This window comes from Pongo pygmaeus, chromosome 11, assembly GCF_028885625.2.
Source record: "Pongo pygmaeus isolate AG05252 chromosome 11, NHGRI_mPonPyg2-v2.0_pri, whole genome shotgun sequence".
NCBI classification, from domain to species: domain Eukaryota; kingdom Metazoa; phylum Chordata; class Mammalia; order Primates; family Hominidae; genus Pongo; species Pongo pygmaeus.
This window is the reverse complement of record NC_072384.2, coordinates 104,004,988-104,029,632: the sequence shown is the minus strand read 5'-3', so window position 1 is coordinate 104,029,632 and position 24,645 is coordinate 104,004,988. Positions and strand designations below refer to the sequence as shown.

Sequence of the window (24,645 nt, the reverse complement as noted above, 5' to 3'; positions counted from 1 at the left end):
CAAATAATGTAAGGACATATTACAAATGCAAGGACATATCTAGACTCAGAAGAAACCCAAATATGTAGCTCCCTCGTCCTAACTTGTGTTTGATTTCTTTTTGCTTTCCAGTTCATGCTAGGAGTGGAAGGCATTCTTCTTAAGCTACTTGGGTATTAGGAGACCCAGCCCTTTCCCTGTGAATATTTGATTTTACTTCTTGTGAGTTCAGGGAAGGCCTACCTAGGTCAAACCTACTAGGTTACTAGGTTAAAAGAAACATTGTCAACCCATCCATTTTCTTTGCTTACGTTATCAAAAGATTGGTCTGACTGACATTTCTCTAACTGAATTGACCAGTTGTTTTGAAGATGAATTTAGTGCTTTGCTTTTCAAAGCCTTTCCTAGCAGCTAAACCAGCTAAAGGTGTGGAGACAGGAAGCACTAACCTCAAACCTCTTTCTCTCACAGCTCCTGCTTAACAACAGGCAACATGAAGAGTGAGATCGGAGGTGAGAGGGTACTTATCTGCTGCTTGTGAGCAAGGTACTGAGAGCTAAAAGATTTCCCACAGATAATCTGTGAATCTTGTGATACAGCCGACTTCAGGAAAATTGAAAGTTGCTTGAACTTCCATGAGAATGGCAGTGGGTGGTGGGGAAGCTTGGTTACAAAAAAAAAAAAAAAAAACAACTCTTGCCGTTTACACCTATTATAAACTGGTCAATTACCATATTTAGTAATGAGGTCAACCCTCTGCATAGGTGGGGTGGTAACCACCTCTAAGGTGTGGCTCCCAGCATCAAAGAACCCTGACCTTAAAAGGACCCTCCCACCAGCTCAGTTAATGCTTAGATTTCCAAAGAAAATGAAGCCTAAAATGCAATATGGGAAACACATTGGCTTAATTTAGTATCTATGGCTTACATTCACAGGGCTATAAAATGCTCTCTCTTATCTCATCTGAACTCCATATTCAACGGTGAAGTAAATCGGCAGGACAGTCATCTTTATGCCCATCTTACAGATGGGGAAACTGAGGTCAAAGAGGTAGATGAGTTGTCCAAGGTTACAGGAAACATAAGTGATCCTTGAAATTTAAGCTCATACCTCATGACTTCTAATCTATTGTTCATTTCCTTCTGCCATGTTGCATCAAAATTTCAACACCATTGCAGTGATTGGTTCTAGATCCTCTCAAAGTTGGACTTGATAGGGAGGATGGTACTAGATGTCTGGAGTGAGGGTTAGGGAGGAGATTACCATTAAGTAGGGGAGTGAATGGAATGGGAAGAGGACCAGAACAAAATAAATTTCATTTTCCCCACTATTTTATTAGAGTCTTAGCCTGCAAAAAAAAAACACTCAGCTGGAAGGAAACTTGGAGATGATCTACGCCAATCCCTTATTTTAAAGAAGAGGCCATTGGGGGGAAAAAAAAGAGAAGAAGTAAATGACTTTTCAAACAAGGTCACAAAAATAATGGAAGAGCTAAGATGTAATTTATTTATTTAGACATCTAGGAGTAATGTTTTAAATCATAAATGGACAGAAAAACAACTTTGTTCATCCAGCAAGACTGAATTTATTTCATGCTCATATCTAGAAAAAAATACGTTTCCAAATTTTTTGCCTCTAATGCACATATACAAAACATTTTGCTTACAATTTTGAAGATTTCCTGAAGGTCATAGATGGATCCCAGATAAGGCTTACAGGCAATATGATCACATCAAATGATCTTATAAATTATTTCTGATGCACAAGTAATAATTATACCATTGAGATCTTCCATTCTAGCTTACCCAAGTGTACAAAAGGGATTGAACATAGACATGAGTCAACACATAAAGTCACATTTCAGTCTGAACTTCACTAGGAAAATCCTTAACTTCAGGGCTTTTGTGAATTACATTTGTTTGTCATAGTTTTTTCTTTTCTTTATCGTAGCACCATAGAGAAATAAAATGGCACATAGACACTGGTGAACCAGAGAGTAAAGTCAGCAGCACTCAAGAGTGGAATATGTACTGGGAAGCTAAAGAAGCAGTTAGAGAGCTGGAATACATGATTAATTAGCAAAATGTGATTTTCCTCCAGAATCTTTAAGAACTTTATCAGGTTCCATTTATGCACATCATAGTCTGACTTTCTTTTGCAGTTGAAAAATCAGGTTGTAAGATTCTAATTATTTTGTTTCCTTTTAAAAATTCGGACTGAACAGAATTTCACGTGTTAGGTAGGAACCAAAAACAATGAAAGCTTCTACTTTCAGCCATCTGGCCCTATGATATTTGTGAGCACACTGTGAAGGTGATGCTGATTTCCCTGGCATAGAAGAGCACCTCCCTCCTGACCACAGAGCTGGTTAAGTTACTGTAACTTTCCTCTGAGTATATTTCCTGTTCAGGCCCAGGATGCCCTTCAACATGTGACCATCTGACCACTGGCTCCTTTTCAGGCTCTGTAAGGGATAGGCTCCCCCACAAGACAACCCGGTGGTTGCTCAGGAATCTGTGAGACAAACTGTGCTCCCTGAGAAGAAAGGGGGACTCAACAGTCTATGACTCTGATAACCTTAGCTGGTGGCCTGGCTTCCTTCTGATAAGAGAAAGAGAAGTACAAAACATTCACCAGACTGTAGCACCTTTCACCATCCTCTCTGAGCTACAATGAAGATAAAAACAAAGCTATTCATGACCTACCATGCTTTGAATGGACCCAGCCTTTCTCTCCCAGAAATTCATGTTAAAATGAAAAAATGGTAATAATAATGATAATAATGCAGGTTATGGTTTAAAAATAGTTCTGTGGTCATTTCGTCTAGTTGTCTGTTGACTGTTATCTTGAAAGTCTTCCCATTTTCACAAGAAATGAAGATTTAAGGAAAATCTCTTCACACAAAAAAAGGGGGCTTTGAATAAGCTTGATAAACATGCATATACAGTGGTCCTCTGGATCCATGGGGTGTTGGTTCCAGGACCCCTGCAGATACCAAAATCCATGGAAGCTCAAGTCATGCAATTGTTGGTCCTCTGTATCAATAGATTCTGCATCCCACAAATACTGTTTTTGATCCATGATTGATTGAATCCACAGATGCATAACCCGTGGATACGGAGGGCCAACTATATGTTGTCTCATTCCAGATCCCAAATAAAAACAAATGGCACACACAAAATTGGGCAACAGTAGGAGGGTTATTTATGAAAGGGCTGTTGGCAAAGGTGTGGCAATAGCAGGACCACGAGGGGTAGTGCCAGAGCCTGTGACTTGCAGCAGCAGAATTATGACCACCCTTAGGTCTAAAGAGACCAGGGGACAGCGAAGTTACCAGAACCAGAAGGAAAGAGAGTTGTGTAGAGGAGGCCACCATGACAGAAGCAATGACTTCCATCAAGAGAAGCACACCAAGCAGCCAGCTTTGGCCAAGATTGTGTATATCACAACTATCAGTTATACCAAGCACATTCACTGTTCTTGACAGAAAGTATGGTTTTAAAACAAAATCTAAAGAGGTTTTAATTTGAACAAGGACAAATGATTATAGGTAACAATAGAAATAGAAATAGAATCCTGATTAATAAATTTACTAAAGGCCTGGCACAGTGGATTACACCTGTAATCCTAGCACTTTGGGAGGCTGACACAGGTGGATCGCTTGAACCCAGGAGATGGAAACCAGTCTGGGCAACATGGCGAGACCCCACTTCTACAAAAAATACAAAAATTAGCTGGGTGTGGGGGTACCTGGCTGTGGCGGCATGTGCCTGTAGTCCCAGCTCCTTGGGAGGCTGAGGTGGGAGGATCACTTGAGCCCAGGAGGTCAAGGCTGCAGTGAGTGGTGATTGCACCACTGCACTCCAGCCTGAGCAACAAAGTGAGACCCCATGTGAAATAAATAAATAATTTACTAAAGAAGTTGCTTTTGGTCAGCACTAGTCTAAGCCCCACCTTTAACCTTTATTTGTGTTCCTACACAGGCAGACACTATAATGTAGAGGACACTTGTTCTTGTCCTCTTAAAAAAATTATTGTGCTACATGTAACTGTCAGAAAGTAAGTCAAAGGTCAGATAGTTCAGTAGCAAAAAGTCCCATCTGAGCACCAAGACCTAAGGCATTCATTTTTGAGAGGGAAAAGTTATCAAAAACAATCAGTGAGTACTTTCTGAGAAGAAATTTTGATGTGTCAGAGAATCGTCCTTTGGTATTCTGACTTCTGCTGTGACAGCGTCATTCATTCATTTATTCATCAAATAAATAAGGGACCTAATGTACTTGATTCTTAGGAGATGGGAAGATGTAAAAGACAGAACTGTTTCATCCTAGGAGAAATCCGAAGGCAGGTACACAATCAGCTACTCTCCGAAGCCATCCGTGGTACATGAACCCTTTAAAGGGTCATTGACAGGCACGTGAAAGAGGCCTTGTTTCCAGACAGGATGATTCTGGAGGCTTTTGTAGAGACTTCACATTTAACTGGGCCATAAGGTCTGGGGCAAATTTAGACAGGCTAAGATCATGGAAATGACCTTAGTGTGACAGTTTATTGGGAACTGGCAGAGTATTCCATTTATGTAGGATGGAAACAGATGAAGATGGCTGATACCAGTCATGGGGAGCCTTAAATGCCAAGAAAAGGCACATAGATTTTACCAGAAAGGCCATGGGAGATGTTGAAGATGTCTGAGTTGAGAATGTTGTGGTACATGCTGCTTTGGGAAGGTTAGCACAGCCTTGAGGAGTGCAGCAACCAATCTTGACTGCCCTTGGCTTGGAGCAAGGGAAGAGCTGAGGCAGAGACCAATCAGGAGGCTGATGCAATAGCACTGATGTGAGTTCATAAGGCCTGAGCTGTGGAGGTGGCAGCTGGTATGAAAGGGTCAAACAAGGCATTGGTGCTCGGTTTTACAGACTAATGGTGAACAGGAATGGAAACTGACCCGGAGTTCACGCACCAGGTAAGGGTATGAGTGGAGGCACCATTGACAAAATGAGGTAAGTTAAGAGGAAATTTGTTCATCCTGGGGGAAAGATCCAGAAGGAGTTAGAAGTATAGGACTAGAGTTCGAGGAAGCCAGTTGGGGATAGAAATGTACATTAGGAAGTTCATCTGTATTAGGATGACAGTTAATATTAAAATTGCTAAAAACCATCACCTGTGCTGTAATCCATCCCTACCACTCAGAGACACCACCCAGCAATGCAGGATGTGAGTGCTCTGGGACCAAAACTTCCTAAACCCAAAGCAACATAAACGCAGGTGCAGTGTGACCAAGTCCCTACCGTTCACTGGTCAGGTCTGCAATTTTCCTCTGATCTCCTAATGTTAGAAAGACAATCTAAGGGGACAACATAGCAAGAGCACCTTAACTTACATGAAAGTGGAACCCATACCAAGAGCCACCAAACAACTCCCCAAAATCAAATCTTACTATTCTAAAAGGTTGCCTGTAGTCCAAATAGGAGATAGCCAGGGAATTACAGCTTTCTGTACATATATATTATTATAGTAATTCAGTTAACGGATCAAAAGAAAACCCACAGGTATAAAGAGACCTCCTCTATTAATTTATTATTTTCTAAATATATGTTTTAATCTAGTAACCAAATTTGAGAGCCATATTTTCCTCCTGAGCCACGATTATCCTGATCCCTCATTCAAAACAACTCTGTAATGAAGACAACAGTACATTTTTCCTGTCTGTTCCATTCTGCCTAAATCACATACCTCTGAAGAATCTGCTCAGGATCACCTTGTCATATACAGAACCTCCAGGTAAATGTCATGGCCCAGAAGTTTAAATAATTACTGTGTTGGACCTTAACATTGCACAGGAAAATAGGAGACAGCAAAGGCAGCATTGCCCCCTCAAAGTCCAGCAGTCATTTCTAAGCACATTAGCAGCATCTAGGATCCCGGTTAGCAATCCCTGCAAGAGATTTCAGAGATGGCTGGTTTGTAATTTCTTGTATTTGCTCTATCAGGTCATAAGAGCATCCACAAGGAGATGGGGTAGTTAAGCTGCCTTGTTAGACCCGACAAAAGTTAGCTTTTTAAAAAATTCCACTTCAGAAGCACTTTTAAGCCGGAAAGTAGACCTGAGATATCCTCCAGCCCAAACTCTTCATGTATCAGATGAAGAAACCGAGGCCTAGAAAAGTTCTGTCATAGTATGACAGACTAATACTCCTAATCACATCCCCCACCTTGAGAAATCCTTGGGATTAGCTTTTGAGTTTGAAAAAAGAGAGGGCAAAAGAATAGCGGACTGGCCTCCCCAAGCCAAGGTCAAGCAACCATATCCTTGTTCCAAAACACACAGGGAAATGCTAAGATTAACATCCCTGACTGGAAACTGGAGCCCCGCCCATAATGTTGGGCAGGGTTGGTTTGAACCCTGTGACCCTGTGATCTCAGCCATGAGCTGAGGTCAAGCCTAGCCATAGTGTGCATTGTTGAGGACTCAAGCAAGAATTTAAAGTACACATGGGCAAAGTCTTCAGAGAGAAGGCGTGTATTACCCAGTAGCCCTTGTTGATATAGGTTTAACATTATGACCTACTCTGAGAGATTTGTTTGTTTTTAACCTCAGGTTCATCAGTATAGAATCACTCATCTACCATAGCTTCATTCTAACTTATCTCTACCCCTATAAGTCTCTTCTCTTCCTCCCCATCTTCTTAGAGATTTGTCCTCCTCTCTCTAATACACCCATCTCCTATGCAACAAATCTCCCTCCCTATCTCCTTGAGAAAACTGCCCCCACCCTCTTTTTTTCCTCTCCCTCCTCCTCCTTTCTTTCCTAATAATAGCCTTCTCTACCTTCAAGCCCTGCAATGCTACACACACACACACACACACACACACACACTCTCTCTCTCTCTCTCTCTCCCTCTCTCTCTCTCTCTCAGGTCCAGCACTTGGCTCCTTCCACATGTCAAACATACTTAAGTCACTCAGCCATTTGCAAACATTTATTATTACATGCACAAAATACCATGGTACACATTTTAGGTGATATAAGTTCCTAATTGTCTTTACCTTATCTATTTCCTCTCCTTTTCACTGTCTCTGTTTTGTCCCCCTCCACTTTTTCTTAATCCTGTGAAGTCTTATCTTCCTTCTCCATGTCTCTGCCTAAACTCAAAAGTCCCAGCTGGTGTTTCAGCCAAATCCAAAGCCATTATTCACTCCTTTCCCTCTTATGTTTAATGCTATTAACCACTATCTTTTTGAAACTCTTTCCCTCATTGGCTTTAGTGGCATTCCACTAGCCTCACTGTGTCCCCCTGCCTCTCTCACCACTTTCTCTGTCTCCTTCACTAGCTAACCATCCTTTTCAGCTGACTCCCATCAGAGCCAGTTTCCAGATTCAGCTCCACTCTCTGTTTTTCTACAGTTATGCCCTCTCCTTTCAACTAGCCATCCATTCCCATAACTCCAGCTTCATTCCAAAGATAAGGATTCTGAAATATTTTCTTCTTACCCAGGCCATTACTTCAAAATGACTTGAAAATAAAGTTTGAATTTCTGTTATCAGTATTCTATCCTTTGCTTAACTGGATTCTCCCCTGCTTCTCCATGACCTCACACATTCAGACTTGCCATCTGTTCTGAGAACATGAAACAGTATTCCTGGTTTAATTTCTTTATTAATCCACCTTTTCCTTCCTGAGACAACACAGCATTGGTAAGAACATGAACCCCGGAGCAAGACCATCTGGATTTACATACTTAGTAGCTTTGTGACCATAAGCAAGATGCTCTACCCACTCTGTGCTTCAGTTTCCCCATCTATGAAGTAGTATAATCATAGCAATCACAGTAACTACCTCATAGGACTTGGGAAAGATTAGATGACTTAATACAGGGAAAGCCAGGCAGAACACTACCTGGCACATTATAAGTGCAAAATAAATGTTAGCTAGCAATTATTATTAATAACGTTCATTCAAATCTTGTCTACTGTCCAGTCTAATTCCCAACTCTCCATAAAGGCTTACCTTTCAACATTAATCTTACCAGAGTATTTATTTTATGCTTCCTCATTTTGTTACTAATTCATTCATTTCCTTCTTCAACAAATATTTATTGAGTAACTATATGCTTATAGCATTGTGCCTAATACAGAGGTTAGAAGGATGAATAAGACATGATTCTGCCCTCAAGGAGTTCATAGTCTAGTGGAAAAGAAAATAAATGTGTCAATACACAATAATAATTTGGAGAAACTTGAGAGGGAAAGAAGTCCCTCTCTTTGCCATTTGGGGTCTCAGAGAAGGCTTCTTCAGGTGAGAGGTGTAGAGAACATTTCAGATTATCAAAATAATGTATGCAAACCAAAGTCCTTAAGTCATCAAATAGCATGGTGAGGTAGTGACTGCCAAGTGTTAGTTATCTGTTTCCAGATGTTACATCCTCCTGTTATATATAATCTACTCAACTAAATCACAGGGGCTGTAAAAGCAGAGAGAACTCAGTTAACTACCTAATTACTTGTACTACACAATACTTGTGTACTGATTTTATATTTCTTTTCTTTTTTTTTTTTTTTTTTTTTTTTATTGAGATGGAATATCGCTCTGTCACCCAGGCTGGAGTGCACTGACACGATCTCTGCTCACTACAACCTCTGCCTCCTAGGTTCAAGCAATTCTCCTACCTTAGCCTCCTCAGTAGCTGGGACTACAGGTATGTACCAGCACGCCTGGCTAATTTTTGTATTTTTAGTAGAGATGGGGTTTCACCATGTTGGCCAGGCTGGTCTCAAACTTCTGACCTCAGGTGATCTGCCTGCCTTGGTCTCCCAAAGTGCTGGGATTACAGGTGTGAGGCACCATATCCGGCCTATATTTCTTTTTATATTCTCTGAGACTCTGATGGAGATTAAAATATGAGAGGTTTAATAAATATTTGTTGAGTTGAGCTACACTTCCATCAGAACTCCTCTTCCAAGACCACAATAAAGTCTGAAGTATCCAGAAGCTTCTTCAAGGAGGTGGATCTTTCACCAAAAGTCTAACATGAAAGACAAGTAGATTACATGGTGGATTGTGAGCCAATGAGGTGATTCAGATATTGCAGAAAGGGGCTCACAATTAGATCAGAGGCCAAAGTGAACTATGAGTGAGTAATTCTGAATGACACCATCAGGAACCATTAACCTGGTTATACTGTCAGCCACAGTACCCAAGATAATGAAGATGATGACAAAGAAAAAGATGACAGTAATGGTGATGCAGAGATAAGGGAGCAGCTCAAAGTTAAGTAAGAACTTCACCACCTTGCAGGTTCTCTTCCAGTAATGAAAACAGAAGCACATATAACCTGCATGGTGACACCAGACTAAATAAACATGCCTTTGAAATTAACATTGAAATAGTGAGAAATCTAAACTCTTTTTTCCAAGCCTCTACCAAATGACTGAGTAGTTCTTGATCCTACCCAGTGCACTTCTCTTCTAGTGTTTGGAGTTCTCAAAATGAGATTAACAAGGAAAAAGTTAGACACTTGCATGCAACCACCTTTCTGTGGGGCCTGGGTTACCTTCCCCCCAGCTTCAGGCACCAGTTCTCATGCTATAATTATCAGGCTCAAAGCTCTGAGTGAATTGTCTTGGTTTTTTTGGTTTTGGGTTTTTGGTGCTAACATCCTGTCATTGGCCAAAAACGGCCAAATAAATCACCGTAAAAGAGACACAGATATCTTAACACAGCTTAACCAGAGACCCATTCAGTCAGTCACAAAACCACCCAGATGTAATTTTTCCAGATGCTCAGCTCAACTATGTACTGAGAAGAAAAGTTCCAGCCTCTGTGAAGTTCCATAAATAATAAATTTCTTGAAGAAAAAGGCGAACAAAAATTTAACCAACATAAAAAAGAGAAGAGTCTAACCCTTGCCATGACCTGCTGGGAAACAATTGTGCTTTGAAGGAGTGTCCGTCCTCTGATTTTTAGACAACCAAGTCTGACATGAATTGTGTATCCTCATCAATGCCTACACTAGTTAAAAAAGGGCTTTTGTGTTAGAGATGATAAACCACAACAAAATTTTCTTCTGGGATGTTGGTGGCATAAAAATTTTCCTTTTGTAAATGTCAGCACACTGCTTGCAGGAAATACTTGGAGGAAGATATCCACACAAGATAAAAGCCAAGTGGTAATCATATGGCATTTCTCCACCCTTGAAAAAAGGAATAAGATGTTAAAAAGGAGGAGGGTCTATGTCTTAAAGAAGGGGAGGCAGCGAGATCCTCTCCCCACCCATAGTAAAAGTTTGAATGTGAGAGCTTTGGAGTTTACAATCACAGATTCATTTCTATTTCTAATCTATCTGTGGCAATGACTCATTCCATTTCCTGGTATTGATATATTGATATTAATTTTGCAGTCCTTGCTGGATGGTTGCCTTAAAAAACACAATGTGTTAACTAGGGCACGGTAGTAGAGTAAAACAAATCCTTAAGCAATGCCTATACTTTTGAAATATCCATCAAATTTACTTGAAATGACAAAAACATCCAGTCAATTTCTTTTAACAGAAAAACTGGCCACAGCATATTGGAAGTCATGTAAATACGGCAATCTGTTGATTTTTCGACATTCATCTTTTCACCTTACTTTCCCAAGCCCAGTCCCAGAGCAACACTTAACTGTGAGAAACAAATTACTTCTTTCCGTATACAACTAGCTCAGGGGAGTCGTTGGCTGAAGACTAGAGTACAAATAAAATTTTTAATTGCTTTGCCGATGACTTTTTATTAAATGTCAGTTATTTTCCTGCATTCTGTGCCTCTCTCAGAAAAATAAGTGCTAAGGGAAGGCGCTGGAGAAATTAGCTTTGTCCAAACTGGCCATTTTGACAGTTTTTTGCCCAAGTTTTGGAGAAGTGAAAAGGAATGATCTCATGGAAAAATAAGTGGTAATATTCTGATTTTTCTCTTCATACTGGATGATTAGGCTTGCTAAAAAATAGCCAATATGGCCTGCAACATGTGACCAATGTCAAGTATTTTGTGCATACCATCCTTCTATCATCAATCCCAGAGCATTTCCCTTTTAAGGCTCTGTAATTCTGGGCTGGACTCCTATCCCAAAGTCCAGCAAAATCCTCTCTGTGGATCTCAGTTGCACAATTATCCAAGTCTAGTAGAAAACATGCAAAGGGCTTATCTAAGTTAAGGTTTCCACACTCTTCCTAAATCACACTTCTTTAACTTAGCCATAAATATCTCTCTACACTGTCATCCAACTCATAAGGAATCAGGTTAGACTTAACCTTTATAGAATAAATATTTTAAGCTATGCTATGAACAAGTAAGTTACATTATTAAATTAATGGAAAAAAGAACTATTTTTCATATACATACATACACACACATTATTAAATTAATGCAAAAAAGAACTATTCTTCATATACGTACATACACACACATACACGCACACAGATACACATCTCAACACAGGCATAACAGTGGCTTCTCAGACCTAGGAAGGACAATTACACTTTGACCAGAGAATTTCCCTATCTATAATTTCTTAATGGAAGGTGTATACAGACAAAGGGAAAGCACACAAGAAGCTTTGCACTATTTGATTAGAATGCATCATTTTTTTTTTTTTCTTTTTTTGAGACTGTTGCCCAGGCTGGAGTGCAGGGGTGCGATCTCAGCTCACAGCAACCTCCGCGTCCCAGGTTTAAGCAATTCTCCTGCCTAAGCCTCACAAGTAGCTGGGATTACAGGCGCATGACACCACATCCTGCTAATTTTTTTGTATTTCTAGTAGAGATGGGATTTCACCATGTTAGCCTGAATGGTCTCCAATTCCTGACCTCAAGTAATCCACCCGCCTCGGCCTCCCATAGGGCTGGGATTACAGGCGTGAGCCACCACACCAGGCCAAATCACACATTTTTTATGTTGTCATTCTTTTCTTGCTCGTAAGTTTTCTTACTGGAAAAGACTGTAAAAGTGTCCCCTTCACTCCCATCCCTTTCCTTCTTCATTAGATAGCCACTCAGTATCAAATGCTAAAAGTTATTAGAAAAGTGAATTGGCATTTGAAAAGTAAATATATCTTAAAGTAGAAAACAAAGGCCCTATGTGTGTGAACTCTCCAACCACTTATCTAGCTAGCCCCCTTTTAATAAATGTTCTAAAGAAAACATACAAAGTTTTGAATCTTACCAAAAACTCTTCAAAAGAGAGTGAATAAGTTGATGACAGATAGGTGTCCACAAAGCACATCAGAAAAGTATTTAGTGTACAATTACCAATTTTATATAGTTTTCAGTCAGGGTAGGCTTCCCTTGACTGTCTAACAAATTAAGAAATTTTAAATATTCTTTAAGTTTGAGAGATCTCTTAAAAATAAGGTTTAGACCTTTTTAAAATAAATGTTAAAGATTCTTGTAGAATATATTTGGTAGCTGTAAATGCTTGGTACCAGATCTCATTGCCAACTCATGTCTTTCATTATATCAACACGTTTTATAAATATACACAATTTGTGCTCACTGGCATGTCAGACCATCAAATAAACAGGTATATATGCAACTACTGTACCTCTGCAGATTGGGAAATTATACTCTTTGGGCTACGTACACTTAATGTTTAAGAATAACAACAAATAATGCAGTCTCTGTACTGCCAAAATAAGAAAGAAAATTGAACATACTGGCTTTTCAATGTATCTTTCTGGGAAAAATAACTGTCCTTATTTAAGCATGACTGTTGACCCCTATCAGTCCAGTTTTTTAACCAAGTGGGGGCCTTTTTCTAACTCTGAGAACAAGTTGAATGAGCATCTTACTCCAGCCCACCCAAGTAACAAATTCTTTCTGTTAGGAATTGTGCTTGTGATTTTCCGAAGTTAATTTAACCCTGGATTTACCTGAGTCCATGAAATTACAAATCACACCATGTTAGATGAATAGTGTAATAATCAACAACACTGGCTCTGGAGTCAGACTAAGGTGGTTCAGACCCTGCCTCCTATAGCTGCCACCTGTACATCCTTGGGCAAATCCCTTAATGTGCCTACCCCTCAGTCTCTTCATCTGAAATGAAGTTAACTGTAATACCTACCTTCTAGTTACGAGAACTGTGTGCTGCTCAAAGTGCTAGATGTATTATCCTCCTCATCATCGTCATTGGTAACTTAAAGAACTTTAATCTAAGAAAATACATTTTGGCCGATTGTAAAAGAAAACTAATTTATTAATATTGGTATTGTAGCAGCTTCTGTGGTGACTCCAGGATTCATGTTGGAACTCATTCAATTCAGGTAGATAGAGTAACTACAATTCACATTTATCTTGCAAGCCAAGCACTGACTGAGCTAAGCCCTTCACACGGATTATTTCATTTTACCTTACAATGACCTTGAGGTGAGGTTTATTATTATTCCCACTTTACAGATAAGGAAACTGAGGTTTAGAGAGTTTAAATAATAGCTAAGCCTAAGCTTAGCTAGTGAGAATTGGACCTGTGATAGGAACATAGGCAGCCTAAATTCAAAGCTTCCAGAACCAATCTACTTACAGCAACTTTCTTAAATTAAAAAAAGAAAGAAAGAAAGAAACGATACATAAGTTAAAAATTCTTGGCCGGGCATGGTGGCTCATGCCTGTAACCCTAGCACTTTGGGAGGCAGAGGCAGGTGGATTGCTTGAGCTCAGAAGTTCGAGACCAGCCTGGGTAACATAGTGAAATCCCGTCTCAATTTTAAAAATAAAAATAATAAAAAATTCTTGGGACACTATCAACTAATAGCTAGAGAAACTAATAGCTTGGAAAATTTATTTCCAAGGGACTTTTGTTAAGATACTATATTGTAGTCTGAGAATCAATGATTTTCAAAATAACACGTTACCCTATTACAGCAAAACTACACTTCAAATGTTCAAATTTCACACATTGTTAGAAATTTAAAATAAACTAAGCCGATTGGAAGACCTCAAAAAATATTTACAGAAAGAAAGAAATTAACATTGTTTACCTGTTACTTGAATTGAAGGGAATAAGTTGAGAGCCAAGAGCAGCCTGAGCATCTTTGTCCTGACGATGGGCTAGGGTTCCAGCCCCTCCTCCCCGAGGAACCCGAAGTGTGAGGGGAACTGAAAGACGCACCTGCCAAGGCCTGAGAGTCTCCGTCATCCACGGCCACCACCACCGCCACCATCCCCTTAGGGCACATGATCAAGGCACTCAAACCACAAGGCATCCTGACTGCAGCATTTCACACAGGATATAACGTTGTTTTGATGACTTTAGACTTTTACTTCTATTTTTAAAGACTTTTTTTTGTCACTGAAAAATGTCGGTCACTACATGATGGGCTTATGGGAATTATTCTTTATTGATGGATATCAAGAGTTGTGTAAAAGGGGTGCTTGAAATCCAGCAGAGATTAAAGGGGAGACAAAGTGTTCTTAAGAAGGAACAGGCCGGGTGCGGTGGCTCACGCCTGTAATCCCAGCAATTTGGGAGGCCAAAGCGGGTGGATCACTTGAGGCCAGGAGGTCAAGACGAGCCTGGCCAACATGGTGAAACCCCGTCTCCACTGAAAATACAAAAAATTAGCCAGGCATGATGGTGGGTACCTGTAATCCCAGCTACTAGGGAGGCTAAGGCAGGAGAATTGCTTGAACCCAGGAGGTGGAGGCTGCTATGAGCCGAGATCATGCCACTGCACTCCAGCCAGGGCAACAGAATGAGAAAAGAAAGACAGAAAGAAAGAGAGAAAGAAAAGAAAAGAAAAGAAAGGAGGAAGGAAGGAAGGGGAGAGAGAAAAGAAAGAAAGAAGAAAGAAAGAAAGGTAGAAAGAAAGAAAGAGAGAGAAAGAAAGAAAGAGAAAGAAAGAAAGGTAGAAAGAAAGAGAGAAAGAGAGAAAGAGGGAGGGAGGGAAGGAAGGAAGGAAAGAAGGAAGGAAGGAAAGAAAGAAGGAAGAAAGGAAGGGAAGAGAGAAAGAGAAAAAGAATAAAGTCTCTAGCAGAGGAGAGATTTTCATAGGATGGGGACAGGTTGTGTCAAAAAGATAATGGTAAGAATTCTATTGAGGAATTGGGAAACATCTGCATAAATGTTTAAAGGAGTTACAAATATTAGAAACGTAACATTTGTGTGGGACATAAGGTAGCCCTCTGGAGCATTTAGCACACAGTGCTTGATTTATGTCAAGCCTCCTCCAACTCACTTCTAGGAACTTTGCAAAATCCATTCTACTTGCAAGCAGCCAGCCAGCTGAGTATATGGGGGAGGTTCCCTAAGAAAAGGGAAAGTCAAAACAACGTTCTATGTTCTTAGTGGGACAGTAAGGCAACCAAAAGCCCCTTGGTGTCTCATGCTCTCTATGTCCCTCAAGGTTAAGTAATAAGGCACAAAAGGAGGCTCTGTGGCAGGATTTCTGAGACTCACAACCACCACCCGACTGCACCCTTCTTCAACTCCCAGGCCCTTTGCAGACAGGGTTATTCCACCAGCACGGCCAACTGCTCTCTTCTTCCGGCACCTACGTCAGTATCTTGTACTCAATGACTTCTTCAAAACTTTTCCAGTAATTTTTTTCTTTTTTTTGATAATCTAAGCTTTGTGTAATTACTCTAGTTTGGGGTTTTGTGTATGTGGGTTGTTTTAAAAGATAACTTGTATCGCTTTTTATTCTGACTATAAAAGTAAGGCATATTTCATAGAGAATGTTTAGAAAAATTATAAGCATTAAAACAAGATTCATCCATATTCTTACCACCCTAATATAAACACTGCTAATATTCTGGTCCACTGCCTTGCATCTGTTTGTCTGTTAAGATTTTTACATGTTTAATATCATGTTTTACTTATAGTTTTCATCAGATATTTACTATTATTTGTTATATCTTGAACATTTTCCCATGTCATTTAAGTATCTTTATAAACATTATTTGTAATTGATGCGTAATATTCCATTCTATAATTATATCATAAATTGTTTAACAAACCCCTAGTGTTGTTACCTTTTTTTTCTTTGCTATTTTAAAATGCTATAGTCAAACTCTTTGATGACCTAGCTGTAAGAGGAGGCAGGCTTCATGTCCCTGCCTCCTGATCTGATAAATGACAGATCAAAAGTATTTCCTCTCCTGGTAGACCTTCTTTGTTCACACTTCAATTTTCCCACAAACACAGTCTTTGTGAACCCCTCTTACTAACACATCTTTTGGTCCTTTGGAGAAATTTGTCCTTGGAAATGATTCACTCACACTTCTGAACTGTAGGTAAGTGACAAAGCTATGCCCTGAGTCCTGGAGAAGATTCACTTCTAGAATTTGACTCAGCCTTCCTGGCTCTGATCCTCTATCCAGTTAGGGGAACCCATGCCTTCCCCAGGGCCTGAAGTCTATCTGGGGGAAAATTTACAGATGAAGGTGACCTTTCCTAAAAAGTCATCCATATTCTAGAGCCACCACACTACACAGATCTTAAAACAAGAGGCTCTGAGACTCATTATACATACTGAGAATATACACAGTAGAAACAAAGATACCCAGCAGTTTTCCATGATCAACAACAAAAGGCTAAGGAGTGAGTTAATAACTGTCTTCAAGCATATTAAAGATGACTACATAGCATCTAGTTAATACTATGTAAATAGTAGTAATCAGGTCAAACTTAGCTGAAAAAGAAACAGTTCACTCATCTGGTCTAACTCCCTTATCTTGCAGAGAAGGAAGCTGCAGCCCAGAGAGGTCAGCTGACTTATATGAATTCACAAAACAATAATTAAATATTATTGGCCTTATTATTTGACCATCCATATTTAATTTTCATTCCATAGAATAAAAAGAAACACAAACTTTGACATTTGCCTTCCTATGTTTTAACCTGTATGATACTAAAGAAGCAAACCATTTCATTAGAATCCTTTCACATTTGCTTTTGAAATCCAATAGCATTCACATATACCAAGAGGTAGAAATGACAGAAATAAAATGAGGACCTTAAATCCAGCAATACACAAGATACTGAGACCCTACAACATTTTCAGTAAAAATAATAGCATTTCCATACTAAGAACTTTACATTCCAGACCTCATTTAATACACAACCTGTGAGGAAGATTATTATTATCTCCATTTTACAGATGAGAAAACTGATCTGAGGTGGGGTTAAGAATTATCAGAACAAAAGAATGTCATTTTTCACAGAATTTGAAAAAGCAATCCTAAAACTCGTGTGGAATCCAAAAAGAGCTGAATAGCCAAAGCAATCCCAAGCAAAAAGAACAAAGCTTTGAAGTGTCACATTACCTAACTTCAAATTACATTATAAGACTATAGTAACCGAAACAGCATGGTACTAGTATAAAAACAGATACATAGAACAATGGAACAGAATAGAGAACTCAGAGATAAAGCCACATATCTACAACCAACTGATCTTCAACAAAGTTAACAAAAACATATGCTGGGAAGAGGACTCCCTATTCAATAAATGGTGCTGGGAAAACTGGCTAGCTATATGCAGAAGAATGAAACAGGGCTCATACCTCTCACCATATACAAAAATTAACACAATATGCATTAAAGCCCTAAATGTAAGACCTGAAACTATAAAAATCCCAGAAGAAAACCAAGAAAAAACTCTTCTTTACATCTGCCAAGGCAAAGAATTTATGAACAAGCAACAAAATAGACACATGGGACTTAAATAAACTAAAAAGCTTCTGCACAGCAAAAGAAACAATCAACAGATTAAGTAGACAATCTATAGAATGGGAAAAATATTTGCAAACCATACATCTGACAAAAGGCTAATAACCAGAATCTATATGGAACTGAAACAGCTCAACAAGAAAAAAACAACCCCATTAAAAAGTAGGCAGAGGACACAAACAGACATTTTTCTTTCTTTTTGTTTTTTTAAATTTACTTTAAGTTCTGGGATACATGTGCAGAACATGCAGGTTTGTTACATAGGTATACATGTGCCATGGTGGTTTGCTGTACCTATCAACCCATTATCTAGGTTTTAAGCCCCATATGTATTAGGTATTTTTCCTAATGCTCTCCCTCTCCTTGCTCCCCACCCCTTGACAGGTCCCAGTGTGTGATGTTACTCTCCCTGTGTCCATGTGTTCTCATTGTTCAACTCCCACTTATGAGTGAGAACATGTGGTGTTTGGTTTTCTGCTCCTGTGTTAGTTTGCTGAGAATGATGGCTTCCAGCTTCATCCATGTCCCTGCAAAGGACATGAACTCATACTTTTTTATGGCTGCATAGTATTCCATAGTATATACGTGCCATATTTTCTTTATCTAGTCTATCATTGATGGGCATTTGGGTTGGTTCCAAGTCTTTGCTGTTGTAAATAGTGCTGCAATAAACATACGTGTGCATGTCTTTATAGTAGAATGATTTATAATCCTTTGGGTATATACCCAGTAATGGGATTGCTGGGTCAAATGGGATTTCTGGTTCTAGATCCTTGAGGAATCGACACACTGTCTTCCACAATGGTTGAACTAATTTACACTCCTACCAACAGTGTAAAAGAGTTCCTATTTCTCCACAGCCTCACCAGCATCTGTTGTTTCCTGACTTTTTAATAATTGCCATTCTAACTGGCGTGAGATGGTATCTCATTGTGGTTTTGATTTGCATTTCTCTAATGATCAGTGATGATGAGCTTTTTTTCATATGTTTGTTGGCTGCATAAATGTCTTCTTTTGCGAAGTGTCTGTTCACATCCTTTGCCCACTTTTTATGGGATTGCTTTTTTCTTGTAAATTTGTTTAAGTTCCTTGCAGATTCTGGATATTAGACCATTGTCAGATGGATAGATTGCAAAAATTTCTCCCATTCTGTAGTTTGCTTGTTCAGTCATGGTAGTTCCTTTTGCTGTGCAGAAGCTCTTTAGTTTTAATTAGACCCCATTTGTCAATTTTGGCTTTTGTTGTGATTGCTTTTAGTGTTTTAGTCATGAAGTCTTTGCCCATGCCTATGTCCTGAATGGTATTGCCTTGGTTTTCTTCTAGGGTTTTTATGGTTTTAGGTTTTACATTTAAATCTTTAATCCATCTTAAGTTAATTTTTGTATAAGCTATAATGAAGGGGACCAGTTTAAGTTTTCTGCATATGGCTAGCCACTTTTCCCAGCACCATTTATTAAATAGGGAATCCCTTCCCCATTGCTTGTTTTTGTCAGATTTGTCAAAGATCAGATGGTTGTAGACGTGTGGTGTTATTTCTGAGGTCTCTGTTTTGTTCCATTGGTCTATATATCTGTTTTGGTACCAGTACCATGCTGTTTTGGTTACTGTAGCCTTATAGTACAGTTTGAAGTCAGGCAGCAGGATGCCTCCAGCTTTGTTGTTTTTGCTTAGGATTCTCTTGGCTATACAGGCTCTTTTTTGGTTCCATATGAAATTTAAAGTAGTTTTTTCTAATTCTGCAAAGAAAGTCAATGGTAGCTTGATGGTAATAGTATTGAATCTATAAATTACTTTGGGCCATATGGCCACTCTCATGGTACTGATTCTTCCTATTCATGAGCATGGAATGTTTTTCCATTTGTTTGTGTCCTCTCTTATTTCCTTGAGCAGTGGTTTGTAGTTCTCCTTGAAGAGGTCCTTCACGTCCCTTGTAAGCTGTATTCCTAAGTATCTTATTCTCTTTGTAGCAATTGTGAATGGGAGTTCACTCATGATTTGGCTCTCTACTTGTCTATTATTGGTGTATAGGAATGCTTGTTATTTTTGCCTATTGATTTTGTATCCTGAGACTTTGCTGAAGTTGCTTATCAGAAGGAGTTTTTGGGCTGAGACGATGGACATGAACTCATTCTTTTTTTATGGCTGCATAGTATTCCATAGTATATATGTGCCATATTTTCTTTATTTTATTTTATTTTATTTTTTAATTTTTTGAGACAGAGTTTCGCTCTTGTTGCCCAGGCTAGAGTGCAATGGCACGATCTCGGCTCACCACAACTTCTGCCTCCCAGGTTCAAGCAATTCTCCTGCCTCAGCCTTCCAGGTAGCTGGGATTACAGGCATGCACCACCACGCCCAGCCAATTTTTGTATTTTTAGTAGAGATGGGGTTTCTCCATGTTGGTCTGGCTGGTCTCAAACTCCCGACGTCAGGTGATCCACCTGCCTTGGCCTCCCAAAGTACTGGGATTATAGGTGTGAGCCACTACGCCCAGCCCATATATGTGCCATATTTTCTTTATCCAGTCTATCATTGATGGGCATTTGGGTTGGTTCCAAGTCTTTGCTGTTGTAAATAGTGCTGCAATAAACATACGTGTGCATGTCTTTATAGTAGAATGATTTATAATCCTTTGGGTATATACCCAGTAATGGGATTGCTAGGTCAAATGGGATTTCTGGTTCTAGATCCTTGAGGAATTGACACACTGTCTTCTACAATGGTTGAACTAATTTACATTCCCACCAACGGTGTAAAAGAGTTCCTATTTCTCCACAGCCTTGCCAGCATCTGTTGTTTCCTGACTTTTTCATAATCGCCACTCTAACTGGCATGAGATGGTTTTCTAAATATACAGTCTAAATATACAGTTTTCTAAATATACTGATAGGTTTTCTAAATATACAGTCATGTCAACTGCAAACAGAGACAATTTGACTTCCTCTCTTCCTATTTGAATACCCTTTATTTCTTTCTCTTGCCTGATTGCCCTGGCCAGAAGTTCCAGTACTATGTTGAATAGGAGTGGTGAAAGAGGGCATCCTTGTCTTGTGCTGGTTTTTAAAGGGAATGCTTCCAGCTTTTGCCCATTCAGTATGATGTTGGCTATGGGTTTGTCATAAATCGTTCTTATTATTTTGAGATATGTTTCATCAACACCTAGTTTACTGAGAGTTTTTAGCATGAAGGGGTGTTGAATTTTGTCAAAGGCTTTTTCTGCATCTTTTGAGATAATCATGTGGTTTTTGTCGTTGGTTCTGTTTATGTGATGGATTACATTTATTGATTTGTGTATGTTGAACCACCCTTGCATCCCAAGGATGAAGTCGACTTGATCATGGTGGATAAGCTTTTTGATGTGCTGCTGGATTTGGTTTGCCAGTATTTTATTGAGGATTTTGGCATCAATGTTCATCAAAGATATTCACCTGAAATTTTCTTTTTTTGTTGTGTCTCTGCCAGATTTTGGTATCAGGATGATGCTGGCCTCATAAAATAAGTTAGGGAGGAATCCTTCTTTTTCTAATTTTTGGAATAGTTTCAGAAGAAATGGTACTAGCTCCTCTCTGTACCTCTGGTAGAATTCAGCTGTGACGCTGTCTGGTCCTGGGCTTTTTTTGGTTGATAGGCTATTAACTACTGCCTCCATTTCAGAACTTGTTATTGGTCTATTCAGGGATTTGACTTCTTCCTGGTTTAGTCTTGGGAGGGTGTATGTGTCCAGGAATTTATCCATTTCTTCTAGATTTTCTAGTTTATTTGCATAGAGGTGCTTCTTTTTTTTCTTTTTTACACAGAGTCTCGCTCTGTCACCCAGGCTGGAGTGCAGTGGTGCAATCTCGGCTCACTGCAAACTCCACCTCCCGGGTTCACACCATTCTCCTGCCTCAGCCTCCCAAGTAGCTGGGACTACAGGCGCCTGCCACCATGCCCGGCTAATTTTTTGTGTTTTTAGTAGAGACGGGGTTTCACCATGTTAGCCAGGATGGTCTCAATCTCCTGACCTCGTGATCCGCCTGCCTCGGCCTCCCAAAGTGCTGAGATTACAGGTATGAGCCACTGCGCCCAGCTGCATAGAGGTGTTTATAGTATTCTCTGATGGTGGTTTGTATTTCTGTGGGATCAGTGGTGATATCCCCTTCATCATTTTTTATTGTGTCTATTTGATTCTTCTCTCTTTTCTTCTTTATTAGTCTGGCTAGTGGTCTATTTTGTTAATCTTTTCAAAACACCAGCTCCTGGATTCACTGAATTTCTGAAGGGCTTTTCATGTCTCTATCTCCTTCAGTTCTGCTCTGATCTTAGTTATTTCTTGTCTTCTGCTAGCTTTTGAATTTGTTTGCTCTTGCTTCTCTAGTTACCTTACTTTTGATGTTAAGGTGTTGATTTCAGATCTTTCCTGCTTTCTGATATGGGTATTTAGTGCTATAAACTTCCCTCTTAACTCTGCTTAACTGTGTCCCAGAGATTCTGGTACGTTGTGTCTTTGTTCTCATTGATTTCAAAGAACTTCTTTATTTCTGCCTTAATTTCGTTGTCACCCAGTAGTCATTCAGGAGCAGGTTGTTCAGTTTCCATGCAATTGCACAGTTTTGAATGCTTCTTAATCCTGAGTTCTAATTTGATTGCACTGTGGTCTGAGAGACTGTTTGTTATGATTTCCATCCTTTTGCATTTGCCAAGGAGTGTTTTACTTCCAATTATGTGGTCGATTTTAGAATAAGTGCTATGCGGTGCTAAAAAGAATGTATATTCTATTGATTTGGGATGGAGAGTTCTGTAGATGTCTATTAAGTCCACTTGGTTCAGAGCTGAGTTCAAGTCCTGAATATCCTTGTTAATTTTCTGTCTTGTTGATCTGTCTAATATTAACAGTGGGGTGTTAAAGTCTCCCACTATCACTGTGTGGGAATATAAGTCTCTTTGTAGGTCTCTAAGAACTTGTTTTATGAATCTGGGTGCTCCTGATTTCAGGGCATATATATTTAGGATAGTTAGCTCTTCTTGTTGCATCGATCCCTTTACCATTATGTAATGCCCTTATTTGTCTTTTTTGATCTTTGTTGGTTTAAAGTCTGTTTTATCAGAGACTAGGATTGCAATTCCTGCTTTTTTTTGCTTTCCATTTGCTTGGTAAATACTCCTCCATCCCTTTATTTTGAGCCTATGTGTCTTTGCATGTGAGATGGGTCTCCTGAATACAGCACACTGATGGGTCTTGACTCTTTATCCAGTTTTCCAGTCTGTGTCTTTTAAGTGGGGCATTAGCCCATTTACATTTAAGGTTAATACTGTTATGTGTGAATTTGATCCTGTCATCATGATGCTAGCTGGTTATTTTGCATATTAGTTAATGCAGTTTCTTCATGGTGACTTTATATTTTGGTGTGTTTTTGCAGTGGCTGGCACCAGTTTTTCCTTTCCATATTTAGTGCTTCCTTCAGGAGCTCTTGTAAGGCAGGCCTGGTAGTGACAAAATCCCTCAGCATTTGCTTGTTAAACAGACGTTTTTCAGAACAAGACATACAAGTGGCTAACAAACATATGAAAAAATGCTCAATATTGCTGATCATCAGAGAAATGCAAATTAAAACCACAGTGAGATACCATCTTACACCAGTCAGAATGGCTATTAATAAACAGTCTAAAAACAGCCAATAATGACGAGGAGAAAAGAGAATGCCTGTGTACTATTGGTGGGAATGTAAATTAGTACAGCCTTTATGGAAAACAGTATGGAGATTTCTCAAAGAACTAAAAATAGAACTAGCATTCAATCCAGCACTCCCACAACTGGGTATACACCCAAAGGGAAAGAAATCATTATGTCAAAAAGATACCTGCCCTCGTATGTTTAGCACAGCACTATTCACAGTGGTAAAGATATGGAATCAACACAAGAGTCCATCAACAGAGGATTGAATAAAGAATATGGGATATAGCTATACATTGGAGGTATATATATATATACACACACACACACACACACACACACACATATATGTACAAAAGGTGGTGTGTGTATACATTATATATACACACACACACACACACATACACATATGCACACACACATACCACGGAATAACACAGAGCCAAAAAAATAATGAAATCATTTGCAGCAACATAGATGGAACTGGAGGTCATTATCCTCAGTGAAATAACTCATAAACAGAAAGTCAAACACACATGTTCTCACTTAAAAGAGGAAGCTAAACAATGTACATGTGGACATACAGAGTGAAATAATAGACATTAGAGATGCCAAAAGGTGGGAGGGTGGGAGGCGGGTGAGGGTTGAAAAGTTACCTATGGGATACAATGCTCACTATTTGGGTGGTGGGTACACTAAAAGCCCAGACTTCACCACTATGCAATATATGCATGTAAGAAACCTGTATTTGGCCGGGCACAGTGGCTCATGCCTGTAATCCCAGCACTTTGGGAGGCTGAGGCAGGCGGATCACCTGAGGTCGGGAGTTCGAGACCAGCCTGACCAACATGGAGAAACACCATCTCTACTAAAAATACAAAATTAGCTGGGTGTGGTGGCACATGCCTGTAATCCCAGCTACTAGGGAGGCTGAGGCAGGAGAATCACTTGAACCTGGGAGGCGGAGGTTGTGGTGAGCCAAGATTACGCCATTGCATTCCAGCCTGGGCAACAAGAGCGAAACTCTGTCTCAAAAAAAAAAAGAAACCTGTATTTGTTTCTCCTAAGTATATATATTTTTTAATTTTAAGAGTTATCAGGACAAAAACATAAGGGTATTCATTATCTTTCAGTTGCAAGACATCTAACATGGTGTATCTCTTTAGAGCTTAAATGGAGTCACTTAGGAAACAGTGGAGTGGCCCAAACGGCTCTGGGAAGTCATAATTAACTGTGCTTCATAAAAGTGTACCTGTCTTTTTCTGGAGAAATTCCAGATTTGTTAAATCCACACAAGCCCTTGATATTCAAGG

The 24,645-nt window shown here is 39.4% G+C and overlaps 1 protein-coding gene across 2 annotated transcripts in view; it reads right to left on the bottom strand.

Annotated features, from left to right (window-relative positions):
- The window catches only part of CD28 (CD28 molecule), a 32,433-nt gene extending 18,220 nt beyond the window's left edge, over nt 1-14,213 (bottom strand). Inside the window, exon 1 of one of the 2 annotated variants that reach the window (XM_054479249.1) lies at nt 14,120-14,213. In XM_054479249.1, coding sequence (XP_054335224.1) covers nt 14,120-14,213 — 94 coding nt within the window. Of the gene's footprint in view, nt 1-13,988; nt 14,099-14,119 lie in introns of those variants that run through there. The other variant, XM_054479248.1, reaches the window with a different exon arrangement.
- Between the last annotated feature and the right edge of the window lie 10,432 nt (nt 14,214-24,645).